This window comes from Oncorhynchus gorbuscha, linkage group LG21 (assembly GCF_021184085.1).
Source record: "Oncorhynchus gorbuscha isolate QuinsamMale2020 ecotype Even-year linkage group LG21, OgorEven_v1.0, whole genome shotgun sequence".
NCBI classification, from domain to species: domain Eukaryota; kingdom Metazoa; phylum Chordata; class Actinopteri; order Salmoniformes; family Salmonidae; genus Oncorhynchus; species Oncorhynchus gorbuscha.
This window is the reverse complement of record NC_060193.1, coordinates 25,196,423-25,221,930: the sequence shown is the minus strand read 5'-3', so window position 1 is coordinate 25,221,930 and position 25,508 is coordinate 25,196,423. Positions and strand designations below refer to the sequence as shown.

Here is a 25,508-nt window from a genome sequence, read left to right as displayed (position 1 = left end):
TACAGTGTATTCGGAAAGTATTCAGACCCCTTAGCTGCTTCCACATTTTGTTACGTTACAGCCTTATTCCAAAATGGATGAAGTTGTTTTTTTCTGTCATCAATCTACACGCAATTGATTTTTAGAAATGTTTGCACATTTATTATGAGACTCGAAATTGAGCTCATCCTGTTTCCATTTATCAACCTTGAGATGTTTCTACAACTTTATTGGATTCCACCTGTGGTAAATTCAATTGATTGGACATGATTTGGAAAGATACTACACACCTGTCTATATAAGGTCCCAGAGTTTACAGGGCATGTCAGAGCAAAAACTAAGCCATTAGGTTGAAGGAATTGTCTGTAGAGCTTCGAGACAGGATTGTGTCAAGGTACAGATCTTGGGAAGTGTACAAAAAATAGAGTGGCCAGATGGAAGCCACTCCTCAGTGAAAGGTACATGGCAGCCCGCTTGGAGTTTGCCAAAAGGCAGCTAAAGGACTCTCAGACCATGAAAAACGAGATAATTTGGTCTGAAGAAACCAAGATTGAACTCTGTAGTCTGAATGCCAAGTGTCACGTCTGTAGGAAACCTAGCACCATCCCTACAGTGAAGCATGTTGGTGGCAGCATGCTTTGGGGATGTTTTTCAGTGGCAGGGACTGGGAGACTAGTCAAGATCGAGGGAAACATTAACGGAGCAAAGTATAGAGCGATCCTTGATGAAAACCTGTGCCAGGGCACTCAGGACCTCAGACTGGGCCTAAGGTTCACATTCCAACAGGACAACGGCCCTAATTACACAGCCAAGACAACGCAGGAGTGGCTTCGGGGCAAGTCCCTAAATGTCCTTGAGTAGCACAGACGGAGCCCGGACTAGAACCCGATCAAACATCTCTCAGACCTTAAATTAGCTGTGCAGCGACACTTCCCATTCAACCTGACAGCGCTTGAGAGAATCTGCAGAGAAGAATGGCAGAAACTCTCCAAATACAGGTGTGCCAAGCTTGTAGCGTCATACTCAAGAAGACTCGATGCTGTAATCGCTGAGAAATCAATGATGTCACTCTTGCTACGAGCGATTCCCTGATCCACCTCTATGCAGACGACACCATTCTGTATACTTCTGGCCCTTCCTTGGACACTGTGCTAACTAACCTCCAAACGAGCTTCAATGCCATACAACACTTCTTCCGTGGCCTCCAACTGCTCTTAAACACTAGTAAAACCAAATGCATGCTTGTCAACCGTTCGCTGCCCTCACCCGCCCGCCTGACTAGCATCACCATCCTGGACGGTTCCGACCTAGAATATGTGGACAACTATAAATACCTAGGTGTCTGGCTAGACTGTAAACTCTCCTTCCAGACTCATATTAAACATCTCCAATCCAAAATCAAATCTAGAATTGGCTTTCTATTTCGCAACAAAGCCTCCTTCACTCACGCGGCCAAACTTACCCTAGTAAAATTAACTATCCTACCGATCCTCGACTTCGGCGATGTCATCTACAAAATAGCTTCCAACACTCTACTCAGCAAGCTGGAAGCAGTCTATCACAGTGCCATCCGTTTTGTTACCAAATCACCTTATACCACCCACCACTGCAACCTGTATGCTCTAATCGGCTGGCCCTCGCTACATATTCGTCGCTAGACCCACTGGCTCCAGGTCATCTATAAATCTATGCTAGGTAAAGCTCTGCCTTATCTCCGTTCACTGGTCATGATAACAACATCCACCCGTAGCACACGTTCCAGCAGGTATATCTCACTCACTCATCCCCAAAGCCAACATCTCATTTGGCCGCCTTTCCTTCCAGTTCTCTGCTGCCAGTGACTGGAACAAATTGCAAAAATCGCTGAAGTTTTCTGCTCTTTTGCACACCAGTATCTCTACTTGCACATCATCATCTGCTCATTTATCGCTCCAGTGTTAATCTGCTAAATTGTCATTTTGCTCCTATGGCCTATTTATTGCCTACCTCCTCATGCCTTTTGCACACACTGTATATAGACTTTATTTTCTCTACTGTGTCATTGACTTGTTTATTGTTTACTCCATGTGTAACTCTGTGTTGTTGTCTGTGTCACACTGCTTTGCTTTATCTTGGCCAGGTTGCAGTTGCAAATTAAAACTTGTTCTCAACTAGCCTACCTGGTTAAATAAAGGTGAAATAAAAAATACATAAATTGGCATACAGAGGCCCATTGTCAGCAACCATCACTCCTGTGTTCCAATGGCACGATGTGTTAGCTAATCCAAGTTTATCATTTTAAAAGGCTGATTGATCATTAGAAAACCCTTTTGCAGTTATGTTAGCACAGCTGAAAGCTGTTGTTCTGATTAAAGAAGCAACAAAACTGGCCTTCTTTAGACTAGTTGAGTTTCTGGAGCATCGGCATTTGTGGGTTCGATTACAGGCTCAAAATAGCCAGAAACAAATAACTTTCTTGTGAAACTCGTCAGTCTATTCTTGTTCTGATAAATGAAGGCTATTCCATGTGAGAAATTGCTAATAAGCTGAAGATCTCGTAGAGCGCTGTGTACTACTCCCTTCACAGAACAGCGCAAACTAGCTCTAACCAGAATAGAGTGGGAGGCCCCGGTGCACAACTGAGCAAGAGGGCAAGTACATTAGAGTGTCTAGTTTGAGAAACAGATGCCTCACAAGTCCTCAACTGGCAGTTTCATTAAATAGTACCCGCAAAACACCAGTCTCAATGTCAACAGCGAAGACACGACTCCGGGATATTGGCCTTCTAAGCAGAGTTGCAAAGAAAAAGCCATATCTCAGACTGGCAAATAAAAAGAAAAGATTAAGATGGGCAAAAGAATACAGACACTGGACAGAGTAAGATTGAAAAAAATGTTATGGACAGATTAATCTCAGTTTGAAGTGTTCGGATTAGTGAGATGCAGATAAGATGCTGGAGGCAATGTGATGGTCTGGGGGTCCTTTGGTGGTGGTCAAGTGGGAGATTTGTACAGGGTAAAAGGGATCTTAAAGAAGGAAGGCTGTCACTCCATTTTGCAACGCCGTGCCATACCCTGTGGATGGCTCTTAATTGTAGCCAATTTCCTCCTACAACAGGACAATGACCCAAAGCACAGCTTCAAACTATGCAAGAACTATTTAGGGAAGAAGCAGTCAGTTGGTATTCTGTCTATAATGGGTGGCCATAATAGTCACCGGATCTCAACCCTATTGAGCTGTTGTGGGAGCAGTTTGACCATAAGAAGTGCCCATCAAACCAATCTAACTTGTGGGAAGTGCTTCAGGAAGCATGGGGTGAAATCTCTTCAGATTATCTCAACAAATTGACAACTAGAATGCCAAAGGTCTGCAAGGCTGTAATTTCTGCAAATGGAGGATTCTTTGACGAAAGCAATATTTGAAGGACATTTATTTCAATTAAAAATCGTTATTTATTACCTTGTCAACGTCTTGACTATATTTCCTATTGATTTTGCGACTCATTTCATGTATGTTTTCATGGAAAAAAATAACATTTCGAAGTGACCCCAAACTTTTGAACGGTAGTGTATATAATTTTTTCTAAATGAGAAAATATTAGATCAACTTACTTCAGAATCGTTTTGTTAGTGACTTGCATTTTTTTTATATGAGCGCTATAGCATTTTCAGCTGAGCAAGATTAGCGGCAGCCAGGGAAAGTGGTTTCTGTGATAATACAGGGGGCAGTTACCCAGGGGTGGGAGGGGGGGGGGGGCTAGTTACCCTGTTCAATGTGCACATGGCATTTACCTCCTCTACTTTACTTGTTATTGATTCTATTCTGCGAGGTCAAAGTAAAAAAAATGTGGGTGGATGACTAAACAGCTGTGGTGCAGACTATGAACAAGTTGTAGATCTTGAAAATCTGAAATAATTATTTTAAACAATACCTGTTTACTGTCACTTGGCAATAATAATTATTCATAGCTTATACAGTTACTTGATGTTTCAAGTGCAGCTTTGCAATTCATTCATCTTGATGTTATTGAGAGGTTGTTTCCCTTCAGATTGCATGCTATTGTCCCTTTTCACATTGAAATAACAGGGCTATTCTTTCCTGTGTAGGTGTTGGTCCTCTGTCTGTCAGCAGCTCTGCTTGGCAGACCTATTTCACACACAATTGGACTGTTATTTAATTGCCTGTGAAAGAAAGGGAGAAAAAGACCTGATATTTTAAATTAGCCTTGGATAAAGAGCATCAGTAAAGCTTTGTTATAACGTTGACTTCTCCTTCCCTATCACCATCAATCCCTGGTTACAAGCAATGAGCCATTTGCCATTACAAAGCTTGTTAGGAATGTCCAGGCTGTGTAATTACCTGTGTCAACGGCAATGATTGTCTCCGGTGTCAGCTGATTCGTCACTACATAATCTTATAGGTTGAAACGTTTAAGAAATATCTTGGAAGGTGTATACATTGAAAATGTTGGTCAAATGTTCTTGAAAGATTGACATTGCTTTAAAAAACTCCTTTACACCCAGAATGTGCATAATGCTGTCTTGCAATAACAAACAATTTGACAGCCCTCTTCAAGTACATATTTTTCGTATAATGTTATTTATAAAATGTTTGGCTTTAGGATGAATTCTACAACTGAGTTTCACCATCGGATTCGGTCAATGTTGGTATTGCACATGGACCCTCTTTTTTTTATGTATTAGGGGGAGGCTGAGTTTGGTGCAAGCCACAACATCCCCCAGACAGCTAACAACTGACTCCACGTCCACGGCAGCAACTGTCCTTTACAGTTCCCCGTGGCGCAAATATTTAAGTCGCAATATTTTGCTAATATAGAAACGTTATTTAATGTATCTGGCTCGAAGAAACTCACGCTAAATTGCTGTTTTTCTGTCATTTACGCAGAGATATTAATGATGAGGTAAGTGCTTCCGGTCGCCATACTTGTGGTGCTTAACAATAGCAGCAGCACAGACAGAACAAGGACGGATTTCTAAATATATTTGGCAGAAGTGTGCAGAAATTGTATGGCATCGACCTACTTTTGTTCCTTATTGTGGATAGCTATTCATGTGTAAAACAAAAAATGTCGAAACGACATCGTTTGGGTGATTGTTATTCATCGAGTGAAAATAGAGTCTTCTGATGGGTGTGTATAGGGAATAATAGGGAGAGGATCCTTTGTTTTCGTGTTTGATGGGCACTGCAGTGCAGGAGTTTTTTTTGGGCTACAGCTAACGTCGCTCGCATGCTATCTTGCTAGATAAAATGTAAATGGCGAATGGACAAAACGTCCAGGGACGTGCATGCGGCGGTAAAGCATTCTAGCCTAGTTACGTTAGTTAGCTAGTCTTTTAAATAAACACGCAGTATAAGATAACATAGCTAGGAAGCTCCTAAACCAGGCTAATGTTACAGAACAGAACAGTGCAAAAGATGCATCATACATGCACGTGGGTAGCACCCTGCGCTTGGCCATAAGGTAGGTAGGTAACTTAGCTAGTTAGCATCCAGTCAGTAGTATTGCTAATGCTAACTAGACCGCTATCATGGCAAGTTAATCATGTTAACTAGTTATATTAGCTAACTATATTCTTTGTGTTTTTAAACATAAGTGGCTAGCTGCCATGCTTTAGGTTTGTTTTGGTTGAAACTACCCGAAAAGCCGTTTCTGTCCATTGGGTATGCCAGCAGCATTTACCACCCTGCATCCCACTGCTGGCTGGCTTCTGAAGCTATGCAGGGTTGGTCCCTGGATGGGAGACTAGATGCTGCTGGAAGTGGTGTTGGAGACCCAGTAGGAGGCACCCTTTCCCTGGTCTAAAAAATATCCCAATGCCCCAGGGCAGTGATTGGGGGCGTTAAACGGGTGTCTTGATTATTTTTGGCCACTAAAGATCCCATGGCACTTATTGTAAGAGTAGGGGTGTTAACCCCGGTGTCCTGGCTAAATGCCCAACTTGGCCTTCATAGCATCATGGCCACCAAATCACCCCCAGTTTACAATTGGCTCATTCATCCCCCTCTCCCCTGTAACTATTCCCAAGGTCATTGCTGTAAATGAGAATGGGTTCTCAGTCAACTTACCTGGTAAAATATGGGTTAAAGAAACAACACACTGTTAACTAGCTAAGTCACAGACTTTATACATTTCTATAATCATTTCTATAATCCCTAGCTATATAAAATGTCTCATTTTGTATATCATCTGATGATTCAGTTGTCAGAGGACATCAATATGGTGCTGAAACACATGGCCAACTTTGTCAGAACAAGATTCATTCATTAAGTCCTTCGCTATAATTGGGTACTGAAATGTCAACGTCCTAGGCCCATAAGAAGGGTCACCTGATGTGTGTATGTATGTACCCAAGCCGACATGATGTCCTAGGAAATAGTGTAGTTGCTCATGACACAGGCTACATTGCTAAGACCAGTTTTTGCTTTTTGCCAATTCTTCAAATGGAGTCTTCAACATTGGTCTCATCAAAGAATGAAATCAATACTTTGGTTTCTTTGGTGCAGACATGCATTGTAGCATAATAAAGATCTCGCGTCGCTACATTGCCACAACCCGTTTTAGCCTTTTGCCAGTTCATCAAATGGAGTCTTCAACATTGGTCTCATCAAAGAAGGAAATCCAATACTTTGGTTCTGGGGTCCAGACATGTGTTGTAGCATAATTAAAAGGAAATAAAGATATCACCCATTTGTAAAAGGAAAGTGTTCCCATTTTGACTTGATATTTTAGCCTATTCATTTCTTTATTAATGTGACCTTTGCATGCAACACTTGATTACATCCTTCTGCAGCGTGAAAGGGAAATTCGCAGTAACCTTTTCATGTTATTTGAGGAAAAGGACATGACATAGCCGAGCCGCGGCACATTGTAGAATCTGAGCCGTCCTATTTCTGTGTTGGTTGTTGGGTTCATTCCATTTTGGAATGGTGATGGGAAAAGAGAAGGGAATGGGGCCTGGCCGATATAAAAAAAAATAATAATAAAAAACAATAAGCTTTGTCTCGTCTGTCACACAACTCACATTCATGCCTCGACCACAGGCGAGACCGCGACAGGGACCGCGACGAGCGGTCGAAGGACAGGGACAGAGACCGGGATGCCAAGCTCTCTGGCATGGCCCTGAACCCGGCTGTTGGCAGCGCAGGCCTCTCCCACAAGCAGACGGCCATGCAGCAGCAGATCAACCCGTTCACCAACCTGCCCCACACGCCGCGTTACTACGAGATCCTGAAGAAGAGGCTGCAGCTGCCAGTGTGGGAGTACAAGGAGCGCTTCAACGACATCCTGGGACGCCACCAGAGTTTCGTGCTCGTCGGAGAGACGGGCTCCGGCAAGACCACGCAGGTAAGCAGGACAAGGGGTAGAGGCTTTACATTCATGTGGTGAGACGGAATGCATCTATTAAATGTTCTCCAAGCAATATATCATTGTATTCACGAACAAACAGTAACACAGCCGAGAAAAGCCAACTGATAACTCAATACTGTTTCCTATGAGATGCCTTGATGCCCTCACACACTTTCCCGTTATTTTCAAGTGAATCCTGCTGCTGTGACTCATCTCCTTTCTCCCCATCTTGATTTGTTGAAATGTTAAATGCAGAGTGTGTGTTTCCCTTCCCCGTAGCAAAGAGGTTGGTTGCCACTGACGGGCACTCATCCGAGCACAAGGCTAATCCGGCAGAAGAAACAGTTTCTAACTTTAGGCTGCTCTTAGCAGGTCCCCTCGTCTTTTGAACAGTGAGCGGGGTGATCCCCACCGGGAGTGCCTATCAGCAGAAAGCTGGCAGACTGTCTAATACAAGCTATCATCTCAACTTCTCTGGAGCTCGCAGTTGATTATCAGAGGGTGGAAATGATCGGGGATGGTGGCATGGGGTTTACAGACAGTAACTGGCCGTTTTATTCTTTGCTCTCCAAAACATCCATGCTATCATTAATTTTTTTGACTTAACGTTATCTCCAGTGCCATTTTATAATGCACTTTTGATTGATATTGGTTTGGTTGCTGATTTGTGGAAGGTCAAGGGATTCGAAAAGTGAGTGTGGTTGAGTAACTTCTTCCTCTCACTATCTCCCCCTCTCTCTCCTCAGATCCCCCAGTGGTGTGTGGACATGGTTAAGGGGTTGGGCGGACCTAAGAAGGCAGTGGCCTGTACCCAGCCCAGGAGGGTGGCAGCCATGAGCGTGGCCCAGAGGGTGGCCGACGAGATGGACGTCATGCTGGGTCAGGAGGTCGGTTACTCCATTCGATTCGAGGACTGCAGCTCGGCCAAGACCTTCCTCAAGTAAGTGCCAGTCTCTACTGAAGTTGAAAAGCCAAAGATCCTGTTTTATTTCACTGGGGTTCAGTGGGGCGCTTCGAAGGATATGTTTTCTGTTGAAAAATGTATTGCTATCTGAACATTTGGCATGTTCAGATAGTACCTCCCTATTTTTTGCTGTTAAAAAAAAAAGTTAAGATTTCAAATATTCTTTACAAGAGAGAACTGGCTGATTTGGCAGTACACAGTTAGCAGTTAAATTGTTCGAGGAAAATGTCCACTTTAAAGACTTAGCCGTTGTGTTTCCTCCCTCGGTGCAGGTACATGACAGACGGTATGTTGCTGCGGGAGGCCATGAACGACCCTCTGCTGGAGCGCTACGGCGTCGTCATCCTGGACGAGGCCCACGAGAGAACGCTTGCCACAGACATCCTCATGGGCGTCCTCAAAGAGGTGGTCCGACAGAGGTCAGACCTCAAGGTACACGTCAAATCCTCATACCCCTGGGTGCAATGTACTGAACCTTGCAGGTAGAGGTGTCCTGAACAGAGCTGACCTCAGAGGAGCATGTCAGTTCTATGGTGTGTTTCTATCTAGGTGTTTCCGAACTTTGTGCACCTCTTGAAAGTGATCTGATCCGTGCCAGGTGAATGCAACCCCGGCCTTGCCAAGTTTCCACTCGCCAGTCTACATTCCACAGCATCTCATAGAGTCGTGCCACAGAGTTTCTAAATCCAAAGGTGGGAAAAAAACGTTTTTATGGTTTGAGAAGTCAGTGAAAGAAGTGAACCATTCTTCCTTATTTGTTCATTTTCTCGATTTCTAAAGGCACAAGCCAGTGTCTCAAGTAGCTGAACCTGTCGTTACGACAACCTTGTGAAAGTGACAAACTGACACGTTTTCATTTGAATCAAAAGCAACTTTATATCGGAAGAGTGCGTTTGATTTCATGGCCGCAGTCCGACACAACCTGCAGACCTATGACGTGTTTCTGCGCATGAGCTTAGCTAACTAACGTCACCATGCCAACTAACGTCACTAACCCTAACCCTAACCCATTGTCCACAAGGGATCAGGGATTTCTATTGGAGAAGCAGTTTCTGTTGTGTTCTTTACTGCTTCTCAAAGCCCTGTACCGTCTGATCCTCATGTCTTCTCCTCAGCTCACTCTCCTAGACTCAAATCCTACCTCTGACCTAGTCCTCTATCCTTCATGACAGCCTGCCTCTCTGTGTGCACACACCTGGTTGTGTACACACACACTCAATTATTAACCCCCCCCCCTCCTAAAAAGCCTCAGTGTGGCAGTCTCTCCACGGGCTGACTGCTATGTGTCTATTGAGGAAAAGACAAACGTCAGCCATTCAGCTCAGAAATGCACGGCGAGTCTCCTCTGCGGCAGCACTGAGATTGCTGCCCGGGTCAGCCCATTTAAGAGAATCAGACAGGGATGGGTGGGGGTTCCGTTTTTATAGGCCGAATGTGCCGGACACAATTCTCATAAAACAGATGGGTAATGACTAGTTGTTGTCAGGGACGGCATCAAAGGTTACACACGTGTTCAGGGACTTTTAAATAAGGTCTAGGTTAGTGGCAATGATTGTACCGGCCCTGCTCATGTCCCTCTTCCCAGTCTCCCTCCTCTCCCAAATTTGAAGTGTAATTTGCCTTGATTAAGAGGAATTATAATGTCTTGTTATGCGTAAAGCGAAGTAGCGCATAGACCGTGGACCGAAATATTTGAGAGTGAAAATGGGAGAGCAGAATTTTAATGTGCTTAATGGGCCCTAGGGGAGAACATGGTGTGCCCGCGAGACTTATCCGGGCAGTGAGCGGTGTGATCCTCATGGGTCAGGGGCTCTGTCCTCCTGTGATATGTCCACCATTTTGTTTCCTCTCACTTGGCCAGGGTCTAATCTACACTCTCTTTCTGGCTCACGCCCGCTTCCTATTCTCCTGCATAGAGGGTATCTATTATGTTTCCTATTTCTTAAAAAAAAAAAACGCATTTTGCCTTGTTATTATGGGGTATTTGTGTGTAGATCGATGATCATTATTATTTATTTAGTCCAGGGGTCTGAATACTTTCCCAATGTATGTTCTACGTCCTAGGCCTTATCCATTTCATCAGTCACATGTATTAACTATCACTCTAAACTACCCTGTGGTGAGACTACACCAGACCCTACCATTCGTCAACTTCAAAATACTCCTATCTTAACCTTTATCTACCTACGCTATACTATCGCCGCTGTCCCCTGGTTATATGTAAGCTCCTCTCTTCACAGTATTGCTCCTGCTAAAAGCTGCTGTTTCGGGTTGCCCTTAGACACTGATCTAAGATAATGCTAATCAGAATCTGAACCATGAGGCCAAACTATAATCTAGAACTCTTATCAGTGTCTAGGGGCAACGAAATCCTATAGCATCATATAACCCCATCGGCAGCCATTTTCTCTTCCCAGTCCACCTCTCAACACCCTGTCCTTTGTCTCATCAGGTCATCGTCATGAGCGCCACGCTGGATGCCGGCAAGTTCCAGGTGTACTTTGACAGCTGTCCGCTGCTAACCATCCCGGGACGCACGCACCCGGTAGAGATCTTCTACACGCCGGAACCTGAGAGGGACTACCTGGAGGCAGCCATCCGCACTGTTATCCAGATCCACATGTGTGAAGAGGAGGAGGGCGACTGTCTGCTCTTCCTCACTGGACAAGAGGTAGGCCCTTTTCTGCCACCATTCCAGCTTTTTGCACACGCACAAACGAGATGATCAATGCTTAGATGAAGAGAGGTATTGAATGCATGTGTCCGTTCCTGTTTGGAACATTACCCTGGTAAGAGGGAAAAAAAGACAATGTCCCAGATTTTGCCTGCCCCATGAATCCTTGAAATTTCACTCCTAAAAATGTTGTATACTAATGTGTAATGGAGGGCGAGGTTTATGCCCATAATGATGAATTTGGTCACAGCTGGGCGGGCGCACGCCTGCCTGCCTTCCCCCAGAAACATCTGTCTGCCTCCCAGTTCACGAGTGGGAGAGGCAGCCTGTCTCAGGGCTCAGCAGTGCCACACTATTATTCTCACCATTCTCTCCCTACGTAATGTAACAGTTCGTGTAGCTTATGGTTGTGACATGGGAACTAATTAAGTGAGGTTTGTATGATTGTAACCCTAGACTGAGTTTAAAGGGATACTTGGACATTTTGGCAAGGAAACCCTTTATCTACATCCTCAGTCAGATTAACTTGTGGATACCAATTCTATGTCTGGGCTCCCAAGTGGTGCAGCGGTCAAAGACATTGCATCTCCGTGCAAGAGGCGTGACTACAGTCCCTGGTTCGAATCCAGGGTGAATCATATCCGGCCGTGATTGGGAGTCCCATAGGGAGGCGCCCAATTGGCCCAGCGTCGTCCGGGTTTGGCCGGGGGAAAGGCACTCACTCATTGTAAATAATAATTTGTTCTAAACTGACTTGCCTAGTTAAATGAAAAAAGATGTCTCTGTGTCCAGTTTAAATGACGCTAGAGGTAGTTTTGCGAGCCAAGGCTAACTAGCAATAGCACAATGACTGGAAGTCTATGGGAACAGTTAGTTAGAAATTGCGCTAACGCTACTTAGCAACTTCCTTCAAACTGCATGCAGAGAAATAGAAATGGTATGCACAAGTTCGTCTGACTCTGGGGAAGTAGGCTAGAAAATCTCTTAAGTATCCTTCGTGATCGAGCGTGAATGTTAATGTGCCTAGAGCTTCTCATTTTGAATGTATGGATTCCCTTACGTTAGCGCCACGTCATCATCCAGCGTAGCCATCATAAAAATAAATCATATCTGCCGAGGGCTCACCCAGTCAGATAATATGGCAGCCTATTCATTAACGGCAGTCATTTGTCATTCATCGGCAGGACGGCACTACCGCGCATCTACATCCGTTTTTATTTGCAGATGCCGGATCGATGCCTGGTTCGTTATGGTCGGGATAAAGTCACAGAGGAGCATTGTATTTGAAGTGGTATCCTTCAAGGGGCTGGTAGATTAGATTAGTGGTGTTCCAGCCACTCAGACAGCCAGGGAACAGCAATGGCCTCCCCTCGTTGAATGTGCAGAGGAGAAGAGAATATTTGCGGGAAATGCGTTAAACATTGATACGTCTCTTGCTGAGTATCCACCCCCATTGCCACCTCCCCTATAGCTCAATAACGCAGAACGCGTCAGGGTGTCAAGCTGCCGAGGCAAAGCAAGCAGTGCAGTCAGCGAGCACTCCCACGGTGAGTTCATTAACACTTTCCTAATTGGGTTAAAGAAGTCAATGTGAGGTAGCTCTGGAGGAGATGGGTGTTAAAATGGTGCCTCCCCGGAGCGCATCTCAACCTTTCGTCGTCCCGCAACTTTGATGTTGACTAATGATCGGGTACGCAGATCTGCAACGTAGTTCTGTCTTTGAGGTAAAGCTGTTTTCATTTATGACAAATGAAAAGCGAAGTATTTGGGGGAGATTGTCTGTTTTTTAATGGTTCGCGGCAGGGACAAACTCAAACTCCCCCAAAAAGAGAGGCAAAACTTATCACAGCTGCCTCGCCCTGATAAGTCCCACCATTTAAGCTGCCCCCTCAGCGGTTCACTTCAAAACGTAAAGATACGCCCGGGCCTCTGCTAATTAAGTGGACCGAGGCGAGTGCCTAATTGAGTCTGGTTAGGTGCCTGGTGCTCCACCGCATCGCTCCTGGGGTCGCGTGGGCCGGCTGGTGTGCAGGTTCTCACAGTTGGCTGGCCTCCCCGCTGTGCACGCGCTCCATTTCTCTTCGGGCACTGGCACACCAGCTCAATCCCGGCGCCTTGGCAACGGCGTCCACTTTTCATGACAGCTGCTGCATCCAGAGGGTTGATGGTCTATTAATACCCAGGCTAATTTTACCAATCTATTCATTACTCTTTTCCACTCTAACTTGTCAACGTGTTGATTACATGGCCATCGGTGGGATGGATTTGACTTGTGTAGTGAGTGAACACAGCAGGGAAAAATTGGGCTAGGAATGCATTACTGTCTGCAAACAAAGTCCACAAACACACAGAGAGATCCTAGCTGAGGCTCCCTATGTTTTTGTGTTTTACTCAATCGGGGCAAAGCCTTGCCAGTTCTTACCCTGAGTAAAGTAAATGCCACGTAAAGAGTAAACGCTCCAGGTCAAAGGAGAGCATCTGTTCTACTGGGTATCTCTAGGTTGCAGTCAGTGTCACATTGTGGCTTTGGTATGACTATCAAATATGGTTCCCATAATTTCAGAATACACCAAGCACCTATACCCCTTCCTGCCCCAGCCCCCGTCTCCTTCGCACTCCAATAAAACATTTATTTTAATCTGTAAGTGCTAATTGTCACGTGACCCCGAAACAAACTATAGAAGGAGCTGCACAGTTCCCTAGGGCCTGAAGGTGGAGCAACAGCACAGGCTGTGACCGTTTACATGTTGGTGTTCTTGTTTAAAAGGAAGATAGCAGAATTAGGTTTCTTTTAAACATTCTGATTGGTTTCATCCTTCCAACTAAAAGTCCCAATACGACATATCAATTTTAAGCGTTTCGGAAAAGTGATGTCAAGAGAACACACAACAGGAGTGTCGACATAAGTCGGTAAAGACCCACATCATAGAGTCGTCATTGTTTTTGAAAAAATATTTTTGGCACTCTGAATAAAGCCAACTTATCATCTGACCATATCCTGTGATTTCTTTATTCTATATCAGATAAAAATGTTTTTTTTAATCACTTTTACAGCACACAGGCTTTTAGCATTGCCCCTTTTCCAGCCCTATTACCTACCCACGAACAGCTTTGAAACATCAAAGTATTCAGATCCCTTCACTTTTTCCACATTTTGTTGCGTTACAGCCGTGTTCTAAAATGAAAGTAAAACATTATCCTCATCAATCTGCGCACCCCATGAAACAGGTTTTTAGAAATGTTTGCAAATGTGTAAAAAACCTTTGCTCTGAGACTCAAAATTGAGCTCTGGTGCATCCAGTTTCCATTGATTCTTGAGATGTTTCTACAACTTGGAGTCCACCTGTGGTAAATTAAATTGATTGGACATGATTTGGAAAGGCATATACCTGTCTATAAAAGGTCCCACAGTTGACTGTGCATGTCAGAGCAAAAACCAAACCATGAGGTTGAAGGAATTGTCCGTAGAGCTCCGAGACAGGATTGTGTCGAGGCCCAGATCTGGGGAAGGCTACCAATATTTTTTTGCAGGTCCCCATGAACACAGTGGCCTCCATCATTCTTAAATGGAAGAAGTTTGGAACCACCAAGACTCTTTGGAACCACCAAACTGGGCAATCGGGGGCCTTGGTCAGGGAGGTGACCAGGAACCCAATGGTCACTCTGACAGAGTTTCTGTGGAGAACCTTCCAGAAGGACAACCATCTTTGAAACACTCCACCATTCAGGCCTTTATTGTAGAGTGGCCAGATGGAAGCCACTCCTCAGTAAAAGGCACATGACAGCCCACTTGGAGTTTGCCAAAAGGTAGCTAAAGGACTCTCAGACTATGAGAAACCAGATTCTCTAGTCTGGTGAAAGATTGAACTCTTTGGCCTGAATGCCAAGCGTCACGTCTGGAGGAAACCTATCACCGTCCCTACGGTGAAGCATGGTGGTGGCAGCACCATGCTGTGGGGATGTTTTTCAGCTGCAGTGACTGGGAGACTAATTAGGATTGAGGGAAAGGTGAACGAAGCAAAGTACAGAGAGATCCTTGATGAAAACCTGCTCCAGATCGCTCAGTACCTCAGACTGGGGCCATGGTTCACCTTCCAACAGGACAACAACCCTATGCACACAGCCAAGACAACAAAGCAGTGGCTTTGGGACAAGTCTCAATGTCCTTGAGGTGCCCAGCCAGAGCCCGGACTTGAACCCGATCGAACATCTTTGGAGAGACCTAAAAATAGCTTTGCAGCGAAGCTCCCCATCCAACCTGGCAGAGCTTGAGAGAATCTGCAGAGAAGAATGGGAGAAACTCCCCAAATACAGGTGTGCCAAGCTTGTAGCGTCATACCCAAGAAGACTCAAGGCTGTAATCGCTGCCAAAGGTGCTTCAACAAAGTACTGAGTAAAGGGTCTGAATACCTATGTAAATGTGCTATTTTACCAGATTTTTTTGCTGCTTTGTCATTATGGGGTATTGTGTGTAGATTTGATAAGGGGGAAAAACAATTAATTCCATTTTAGAATACGGCTGTAACTTAACAAAATGTAGAATAAGTCAAGGTGTCTGAATACTTTACGAATGCACTGTATTAGCAGTTCAGCACATCAGCATTTATTGTACTGTTACACAAAATCAAAATGAACCTTTACTATCATATCTACTATAGTAGACATTGAACATCTATAACCAAACTGTTGTTGGGTGATGGTAGCTATAGCTAGCCACATGCTAACCTGAGTACTAACGTTACTAGCAGTCTTCCATTTCCTAATAATTGCTCCCACAGTTGATTTCTTCAAACCAAGCTGATTCAGTCTTCCCAGCCTGGTGCAGGTCTACAATTTTGTTTCTGGTGTCCTTTGACAGCTCTTTGGTCTTGGCCATAGTGGAGTTTGGAGTGTGACTGTTTGAGGTTGTGGACAGATGTCTTTTATACTGATAACAAGTTCAAACAGGTGCCATTAATACAGGTTATGAGTGGAGGACAGAGGAGCCTCTTAAAGAAGAAGTTACAGGTGTGTGAGAGCCAGAAGTCTTGCTTGTTTGTAGGTGACCAAATACTTATTTTCCACCATAATTTGCAAATAAATTCATGAAAAATCCTACAATGTGATTTTCTGGATTTTTTTCTCTCTCATTTTGTCTGTCATAGTTGAAGTGTTCCTATGATGGAAATTACAGGCCTCTCATCTTTTTAAGTGGGAGAACTTGCACAATTGGTGGCTGACTAAATACTTTTTTGCCCCACTGTATATATATATATCTGGTGCAACCTTTCCTTTAAGTATGAACATGAAAATGCAGTGGCTATCGCTTCAGTACGTTTTCTGGACTTTTCATAGCTAACATTGTCCAATGTCTGGAGATAGGGGGGGGGGCAAATGTGGTGTTTAGTGTAGATATTCCAGGAGTCATAGACACCTATCAGGCTATATAGTATTATGTAGGCTGTATATAAGCTTGTCACTTAGGGTTCTCGTGGGCATGGTCGATTGCAAAGTAATCGTCTTAATTATTCATGGGCCGTTTACCGATTTGATATGTTGCATTTGCTAACGTCACATTATGGCAGTCCGTACCATGTTGGTTTATTATATTCAGGCTGCCGAGTTCAGTCGGAGTCCTAGCCTTTTGTCGTCTGTCATGTTTTCCTATTCCCCTGGTTGTTAAGTTTCTCTGTCTGGGAGCCCACTGGCTCTATAATGTTCAGCTCCACTAAACTGATCTGCCATGATTTGCCGCTGGTTATGCATCAGTGCAGCATTCTCATTTCACATTTCTCCTACAATATTGCGGTATGGAATAATGAACCGTGTGTGTCTGTGTTCTCCTGATTGCTGCATTTGACAACACAGCCATGGGGAGCTCAACCAAGCACGCGGCAGTCCAGGTTTAATTTCCTCAGTCAGATGGAGAGATGGGCAGAACAAATGTTCTCCTTCTAACCCCTCCTCTCCTCTTCAGACCTTTATCTCCCCATTGTCTCTCAAGGTGCTATTCAAACCACGCCCCAGGTTACAGTGTGCCCAAATGCTTGCTCCTCGTCAGCCACCCTTCACCTGCCTGCCCATTTTGAACTTTTTCCGCTTCATCTTTCAGGAAATCGACGAGGCCTGCAAGCGCATCAAGAGGGACATCGACGACCTGGGACACGACGCGGGTGACATCAAAATCATCCCGTTGTACTCGACGCTGCCGCCCCAGCAGCAGCAAAGGATCTTTGAGCCGCCACCACCCCGCAAGCCCAACGGAGCCATCGGGAGGAAGGTAAACGCCACTCGATTCACTCCTCAGCAGCACAGGGCATCCCAGCAACTCAATATCTCCCTTCCATAGAGGGAGGGGAGGAAGTGAAAGTGGGAGAAAGTGAGAGGGCTAAAGGAAGCGAGAATTGGAGAGTGGCAGAGAGACGGGAAGTAGGTGGGTGGATATGGAGAGGGAGGAGTGGGAGGGGGGGTTAGAAAAACTGTTTTCCCGCTTCAGCTTTGGTGCAGGACTGACTCACACAACATATGCTGCTTTTGTCAGCATATGATTCCCTGCTCTAAAATATAACTGGGGTATTACTCACTCCCTCCATGCCTGAGGAACGCACTGAAGCCACAGTCTTTTAATCTCTTGCACTCCTCTATTGGTTTTGCACAGCCTCTCTCTCAGAGAACAGAGGCCACAATCATCTGGTCTTCTCAGTGCCAGGGAAAGGCAGCATGCATTCCCGGAACTTTGCTCATCTACAAAAGAATGTGTGAACATTCCCCTCTTCTTGTTCCCTTGTCCTGAACTGGTCCCACAGAGCAATGTACGGCCCTTCGACTTCATGTTCCATTATTAATACGGGCCGCAAACCTGTCCAGCGTTTTGTTTATGGCTCGGTGTTCAAACGAGCGCACTATAATCACAGCAGTGGAACCACCTGGACGGCCACGCTGTTGGCAAGGAATCTGATGGAATATCAAAACCCTGTCACACCGCCAGTAATTTGCGAACATTTGCCCCAACATCTGACTGGGATTTGATGAATGACTCATTGTGTGCTGCCTACCCAATTGAGGCTGATTTGGCTGTCATTGGAGCCCCGAAAGATTATTGATGACTTATTTGGAATAATGAAGTCACCGCCTGATAATTTTTATATATACAGTGCATTTGGAAAGTATTCAGACCCCTTCACTTTTTCCACATTTTGTTACATTAAAGCCTTGTTCTAAAATTGGTTTAATTGTTTTTTTTCTCCTCTCATCAATCTACACACAATACCCCATATTTATTTTGCAAATGTATTCAAAATAAAAAACTGATATCACATTTACATTAGTATTCAGACCCTTTACTCAGTACTTTGTTGAAGCACCTTTGGCAGCGATTACAGCCTGGAGTCTTCTTGGGTATGACCCTTTAACCAAGGGACCCTTCATCCAACCTGTATTTGGGGAGTTTCTCCCATTCCTCTCTGCAAATACTCTCAAGCTCTGTCAGGTTGGATGGGGAGCATTTGCTGCACGGCTATTTTCAGGTTTCTCCAGAGATGTTCGATCGGGTTCAAGTCCGGGCTCTGCCTGGACCACGCAAGGACATTCAGAGACTTGTCCTAAAGCCACTCCTTCGTTGTCTTGGCTGTGTGCTTATGGTCATTGTCCTGTTGAACCTTGGCCCCAGTCTGAGGTCCTGAGCGCTCTGGAGCAGGTTTTCATCAAGGATCTCTCTGTTCTTTGCTACGTTCATCTTTCCCTCAATCCTGACTAGTCTCCCGGTCCCTGCCACTGAAAAACATCCCCACAGCACCATGCTTCACTGTAGGTATGGTGCCAGGTTTCCTCAAGACGTGACTCTTGGCATTCAGGCCAAAGAGTTCAATCTTGGTTTCATCAGCCCAGAGAAATTTGTTTCTCATCGTTTGAGGGTCTTTAGTAGGCTGTCATGTGCCTTTTACTGAGGAGTGGCTTCTATCTCGCCACTCTACCATAATGGCCTGATTGGTGGAGTGCTGCAGAGATGGTTGTCCTCCAGGAAGGTTCTCCCATCTCCACAGAGGAACCCGATAGCTCTGTCAGAGTGACTCTTGGGTTCACTTCCCTGACCAAGGCCCTTCTCTCCCGATTGCTCAGTTTGGCCGTGCGGCCAGCACTAGGAAGAGTCTTGGTGGTTCCAAACTTCTTCCAATTAAGAATGATGGAACCCACTGTGTTCTTGGGGACCTTCAATGCTACAGACATTTTTTGGTAGCCTTCCCCAGATCTGTGCCTCGACACAATCCTGTCTCGGAGCTCTTCGAACTATTCCTTCAACCTCATGGCTTGGTTTTTGCTCTGAAATGCACAGTCAACTGTGGGAACTTATATAGACAGGTGTGCCTTTCCAAGTCACGTACAATCAATTGAATTTACCACAGGTTGTGTCCAATCAAGTTATAAAAACATCACAAGGATGATCAATGGAAACAGGAAGCACCTGAGCTCAATTTCGAGTCTCAAAGCAAAGGGTCTGAATACTTATGTAAATAAGGTATTTTTGTGTTTTGTTTTTAATACATTTGCAAACATTTCTAAAAACTTGTTTTCACTTTGTCGTTATGGGGTGGTGTGTGTAGATTTCTGAGGGGAAAAAACATATTTAATCAGTTTTAGAATAAGGCTGTAACGTAACAAAATGTGGAAAAAGTTGAGGGGTCTGAGTACTTTCCGAAGGCAAGTCTAGGAAGGATGCTGTCATCACGTTCCTTTCTACCGCTGCGGTTTGACCCACAGCATTTTGACAGGCCCGTCTTTTCCTGCTGTTCAAGACAAGTCGGATGAAATGCTTGCTCCGGCCTTCCTCGCTCACCTTCCCGGTGTGACGTTATTTTATCTCTCTCCTCCACGTGTGTGTGTTTTGTGTAAAGGAGGCTCAACAGTTTGGCCTAAGCCAGGGCCTGGGATCTTTCCAAAGTTCAAACATCATCCCTGTGTTTGCTTGCGCTGTTCAAAGGGATGTTGACATGAAAGAAGGACACAGGCAGCACAGGGAGTGGTTTGGATGCCACCTCCACATCTTAGCAGATTGGGACGGGGTGTTTTGGATGGTTGGGAGAATTGGTAGGTGGCTGTAAACTTGCATTTAATAATTCTTTGAACAAATAACCTGTTCCCAATATGCACTCTCAGCAGTGCCAGACTCCTCCCTGGTGTTTACAGTCTCAACTGTCTCAACAGCGTGCTACCTCTCAGGTAGTTTTTTCTTCATGTTGTCCCCCATACCTGGCCCGAAGGGACTGTCACATGGAGGTGAGCTGTTGTCGGTGTCTGAACTTACATTGCAAAAGGGGAGAGTGAGGCTAGAATGACCGTGTAGGTCGCAATGATCATTGAACAACATATGACTTGCTTTCACTCAATGTCCAGGTTGATGAATATCATCAATTCTGGTCTTTCGCTAAGCTTAATTGGTCAAGGGGGCTTGAATGTAGCAGTGGCAGCCAATGGCATTTGTCTTGAATGGACAAAAGCATGCACAGAGTGAGTTTGGCCTTCTGTTGTCAGTCTGACGCCGTCAGTGGTGAGCCTGAGCTGAGGTGAGATGTCACCCAAGCAAGTCCAAGGAGAGGCAATGAAAGAATTAAGGCTCCCGTCCTCTGCTGTCCCGCATGCTAATGGCTGCATTAAGCACTCCCTCCATTAACATAACTTGCTTGCCCGTCATGTCTCCCCAGAAAAGCCACTGATCTCCCATTTTTAGAACATTTTAATGATTTAGTGTTGGCGCTTCAATTCACTGTGATTACTAGCAAAGACTTTAATCCCCCCCTCTCCCTTTCAAAGTATCATCATTATGCGCTTTTGACAAATGGGCTCTTGTTTAGCGTTAGGTTTGTTTTCTATCATCCTCACGTGTGTGGATATCCCTTCAATAGTCAGCGACGCACGCCCGCTGGGATCCATTCCAGTAAGTCACTGATGTGGCAGGGCCCAAATTGTTCGAGGCGCCCTCCATTTTTACCAATCAAGGGAAGGTTTTATTTTTCAACAGGCGGTTCCTCCCAGAGGGTTGGAGTGAAAGATGGCCCCTGTTAGCCACAGTGCTCACCCCCTGCAGGTTAATAACCCAGAAATAATGCGCAGAGATGATGCTCTAATGATATTACTGATGAAAAGTCTGGAACGCTCAATACAGCTGACAGACAGACAGGAAGGAGCCGCACTGTGCTTCTCTGTGTAACAGGCCCCAGCCTCCAGACGCATTCTGAATCAATGCAGTCAATGAGAGGCTCTCCTATATGGTTATGGAATGTGAGCAGACAGGCTAGCTGCTGTGGCAGCTGCTAAAGCACTGACTTACTCTTCCCTGACGTACAGGTCCTTGGCCTAAACTGGTGGGAGACATCCCATTAAACCTTTCACAGCTCCCTTTGAACAGGACACGAAGTGCTCCTTGCCACCCGTTCCTTTTGAGGAAATGTTGGCCGACATTTCTGTAGCTCAGTTGGTAGAGCATGGCGCTTGTAACGCCAGGGTAGTGGGTTCGATTCCCGGGACCACCCATACGTAGAATGTATGCACACATGACTGTAAGTCGCTTTGGATAAAAGCGTCTGCTAAATGGCATATATTATTATATATTATATAAAAGCGTCTGCTAAATGGCATATATTATTATATTATTATTGTTGTTTTCCAGAGATGATGGCCCAACCTGCCGGTCCATGCTAGGCTAGCCAACTTTGTTCAAGATTGCTTATCAGCTGGGTCATTGACTCAAAGAAGACGCAATTTCTCCACACCTACGGGTCACTGAATATGGCTAGGTGTTCTTAATGTCTTGAACTCTTTGCCAAGCAATTGGCTTTGGTTTAATTACAGTTTTGCTCTAGTTGTCAGCATGTAATTTTGTTTCAAAAGGTGGTTGAGTCCTCCTAGTTCAAAGAGATCCCCTCAGACGTATTGTGAAGTGATACCTGCCACCGTTGATTCTTGCAATGCACCTCTAGTGTTCAATCCGATCAAGATGTACATCCCTCCCGAGGGGGAGGTGTAAACTAATCGAAGTGACCGTTGGCTTGGCCAGGCTGCCTTCTGACAGGTTTAAAATGGGTCGTCTTTGGCTGCTGCCTCTCTCCTCAGCATGAATAGAAAGCAGAATGCTTCTACTACTAATGGCAGAATTACACAAGGCCAGGGGCTGGGCCCCCAAAAAATGTCCAAGACATTAATAACTAAACAGTCAGGCATTCTCTGGCTGGAGAGAAATCCTCGCTTAAAAGGTAGGATTTTGAAAAGCCTTTAAGGCTCACAGCTTTAGACAGCCACACGAAACGGAGCTACGCAGGATGGGCGGCAAGTGCTCAGAATCTGTTTTGGACCCATATCGATGGATAATAACTCACAGAAGTATTTTTGTACCGGCCAATGTTTGATCAAGAGATGTGAAAGCATTAACGAAATGCATTCACATACAAGCCACATGTACACTAACAAATGAAGTACATGATTGGCAGATTTGTTAGAGGAAAGTGATGCTGTCTTTTTCCTTGGGAGAATGTTTCTCACGCCTGTCATTCGTTGTAAGGAAGTGTCTGTTCAATGCTTTTGGAGATTTAATGTAAATGGGCAACTTTCATTATTAGCATCTTTCCTGTGCTTGTAGTTGAACTGGTATTACTTTTCCATATGAAAGAAGTGGCAGTGCACAGAATATGCAATGAAGCAATTTTATTACCACCCCCCCTACATTATGCTGAGACATTGGAGTGGGAGTGGAAGTTCCCAGTACAGCAGGTTTCTGCCTGTCTGACTCCAGTCTCCAGTGCCATGGTGCACTACATAGTTTGAAGGGTTCTGGGGCCAATCAGGCTCTATAGTTACATAACGGGAACACCCCCCCCAGCGGCGGTCAAGGCTCGCGTGAGAGCAGCTGCAGATCTGCCTTCCTCCCCTCCTCTCCTGTTTGTGTAAACGCTGACAGAGAGAGACCCATAGGGTGATGTGACTCATTTGATTTCAGAGCTCCGATTCAGCTGTCATTGCTCATAGGCAGCCTTGCTATAGGGGATAATTGTAATAGAAAAAGATCTGGGACTGGGAAACGTGCAACTCCACAGCAGCATTCCCCGTTTGCGTTGATACCACAACCCAAACGGCTTTTCATTTGTTATTTCTCTTCCTTCTCTCCCCTCCCTTACGCAGTATTTGTCTGCACCCTATTACATTTTAGGGAAAATAAATGTTGCAGCCGGGCCCTGATGCTTTGATCAACCGACGCACCCTTCTGACAGCTGAGGAGTGGGCTTTTTTTCCTCCTCGTCTCCCCTCTGATTCTTCTAAGTATTACTATGTGTTACCTCGGAGGAATTTCTCCTAAAGAAACCCAGCTGTAATATTTCTACCATTATACTTGGAAATGGGGAATCATTTGAAAAGAAAACCCCCTCCTTGGCTTTGAAGCAGTTGAAAACAAATCTCTGTTCTCATCACCTGCTCTAGTTTAGAGCCTCATTTTGCCGTGACTCATTTTTTGTGACTCTAAACATAATTGCCGCAATCCTCCGAGCTTATTAATTTTAATGCAACTTCGCTTCTATTTCGAGGTGGGTTTTGAGCACATCTCTGATTGCCGGAGTGAGTGATTTTAATTTGGTGGGCGCTCTCTTGCTGCTACACGACGCCTGCACCTTGGGGCGCATGAAACATCCGCATGTTGCTTTGTTTGTTGAAGGCGACAGGCTCCATTACTCAGAAAGCAAGTCAGAATTTGATTTCCTTTCATTTTTTCACAGCAACTTTCATTTTAATCTAAACCAAATTCCTCCAGTCTTGTCAGACTATAATCTCGGAGGATGAACGTCAACGTACACAGTGATTCTGAAAGAACTGCATTGTAAATGCAGGCCACCCGCTGGAAAAGGAACTATTACATCAATTATTTGTTGTAATTTTGAAGACCTGTGGGAGGAGCTTTTTGTAAGAGAGAAGATGACATCTCGTGGAGACTGGTAGCGTGCTGCGAGCTGACGGCGGCACCCCCTCCAAAAAGAGCAGTGGTAATACATGTGGAAGGGACACTCAGCGGCGAGGCAGCCCGCTGCAGTTTGCAGACGCCTCATTCGACTTGATTGCAACAACTGTTGCAGTACTCCCCTGTTGGGTCCTATTAGACAGTGTGTCTGCGATGGGCTATGGAAGTGTCTGCAGAACTTAATTCATTCAGATGTTGATGCGTGCTCGCTGTAGAAGTGTAGGGACTTGAGTGTTGAGCAGTGTCTCCACTAAAGGGGGATTTGTATGGGGCCACAAATGAACTATTGGTCATTTTTCCCTTTATTAAAACATTTGCTCCGTCTCGCTCTCATACTAAGATTATTTGACCTCCCCCAATGGCAGTAGGTTTTGACCTATGACCTAATAATTTCCCTCACATATTCAACACCTTATGACTAGACTCTGTGTCAGAATTCATGAATATGTGAATGACTGAATTATTAACCTATCAAATGACCAAATACCGGAATGAGGGAGTGAGTGAGTGATTGAATAGTGCCATTCCATTACAGGGCCTCGACCCATGTTACTCTCCCTTTCCCACAACACCTCCCTAACGACTGACTCTAAACCCAGCTGTACCCATTTCCGCAGGTCGTGGTTTCGACAAACATCGCTGAGACATCCCTGACCATTGACGGTGTGGTGTTTGTAATTGATCCCGGATTTGCCAAGCAAAAGGTTTGCCACTGTCCTTCCTCCCCTGCGTCACCCCCATCCACCCCTCCTTAGCCTAATCTTCTCCGATCATCTGCCTCTGTTGCCTGAAAGTCCCCAGATAAACAGAGCAGCGCCGCACCTGACAGCGGCAGAGATGGAAAAGCCTGTTATTTATTCCTCTGACATTTCTCTAGCCCAGAGCCAAGTCATACACGTGGCTCAATCAGAGATGATTTATTTTCCCGGTTGGATTGTGTGTGCATGTGTGTTTGTGCTTGTGTGTGTATGTGATTTGGGAATATGTGTGTTAGTGCCTCTTCTGTATGTGTGAAACTCAATTTCCCCCTGTAACCTACATATAAATGCTGGTCTATTTCTCAACCATGATGCCCCCTATGCCTCATCCCTTTTGTAAATGATTGTGTACCTGTGTTTGTGAAAAGAGTGATTTGAATCCTCTCAATACCTCACCTGTCCCCCTTGCTGTTCCTTCCAGGTGTATAACCCTCGTATCAGAGTGGAGTCCCTCCTGGTGACAGCCATCAGCAAAGCCTCGGCCCAGCAGAGGGCGGGGCGCGCCGGGAGGACACGCCCAGGGAAGTGCTTCCGCCTCTACACAGAGAAGGCCTACAAGACCGAGATGCAGGTTAGTAGTGGTACTGCTATAAGAATTATATTAGTCCCAGATGAATTGTCTATAACCGATTTGATTATTTGAAGCTGCTTAGGAATGCTAATGTCCCCAGGTCGAGATACCTACACCTTACATTATTTCCAGAGAGTGTACAGAGCATCGTCGTTCATTGCTTACTTGTATCCGTGATTCTTATAAGTGCAGTGCACTCATACCTCTAGACTATACAGAGAAAAGGCATATGAGGCTT

The 25,508-nt window shown here is 45.1% G+C and overlaps 1 protein-coding gene across 2 annotated transcripts in view; it reads left to right on the top strand.

Moving 5' to 3' along the window:
* Positions 1 to 4,672: 4,672 nt before the first annotated feature.
* Positions 4,673 to 25,508, top strand: part of LOC124008167 (pre-mRNA-splicing factor ATP-dependent RNA helicase DHX15) — a 32,275-nt gene continuing 11,439 nt past the window's right edge. The window contains exons 1-8 of one of the 2 annotated variants that reach the window (XM_046319234.1): positions 4,673 to 4,879; positions 7,021 to 7,324; positions 8,074 to 8,267; positions 8,564 to 8,723; positions 10,744 to 10,962; positions 17,057 to 17,224; positions 24,559 to 24,645; positions 25,121 to 25,270. In XM_046319234.1, coding sequence (XP_046175190.1) covers positions 4,872 to 4,879; positions 7,021 to 7,324; positions 8,074 to 8,267; positions 8,564 to 8,723; positions 10,744 to 10,962; positions 17,057 to 17,224; positions 24,559 to 24,645; positions 25,121 to 25,270 — 1,290 coding nt within the window. In that variant the 5' untranslated portion in view covers positions 4,673 to 4,871. Of the gene's footprint in view, positions 4,880 to 4,909; positions 4,984 to 7,020; positions 7,325 to 8,073; positions 8,268 to 8,563; positions 8,724 to 10,743; positions 10,963 to 17,056; positions 17,225 to 24,558; positions 24,646 to 25,120; positions 25,271 to 25,508 lie in introns of those variants that run through there. The other variant, XM_046319235.1, reaches the window with a different exon arrangement.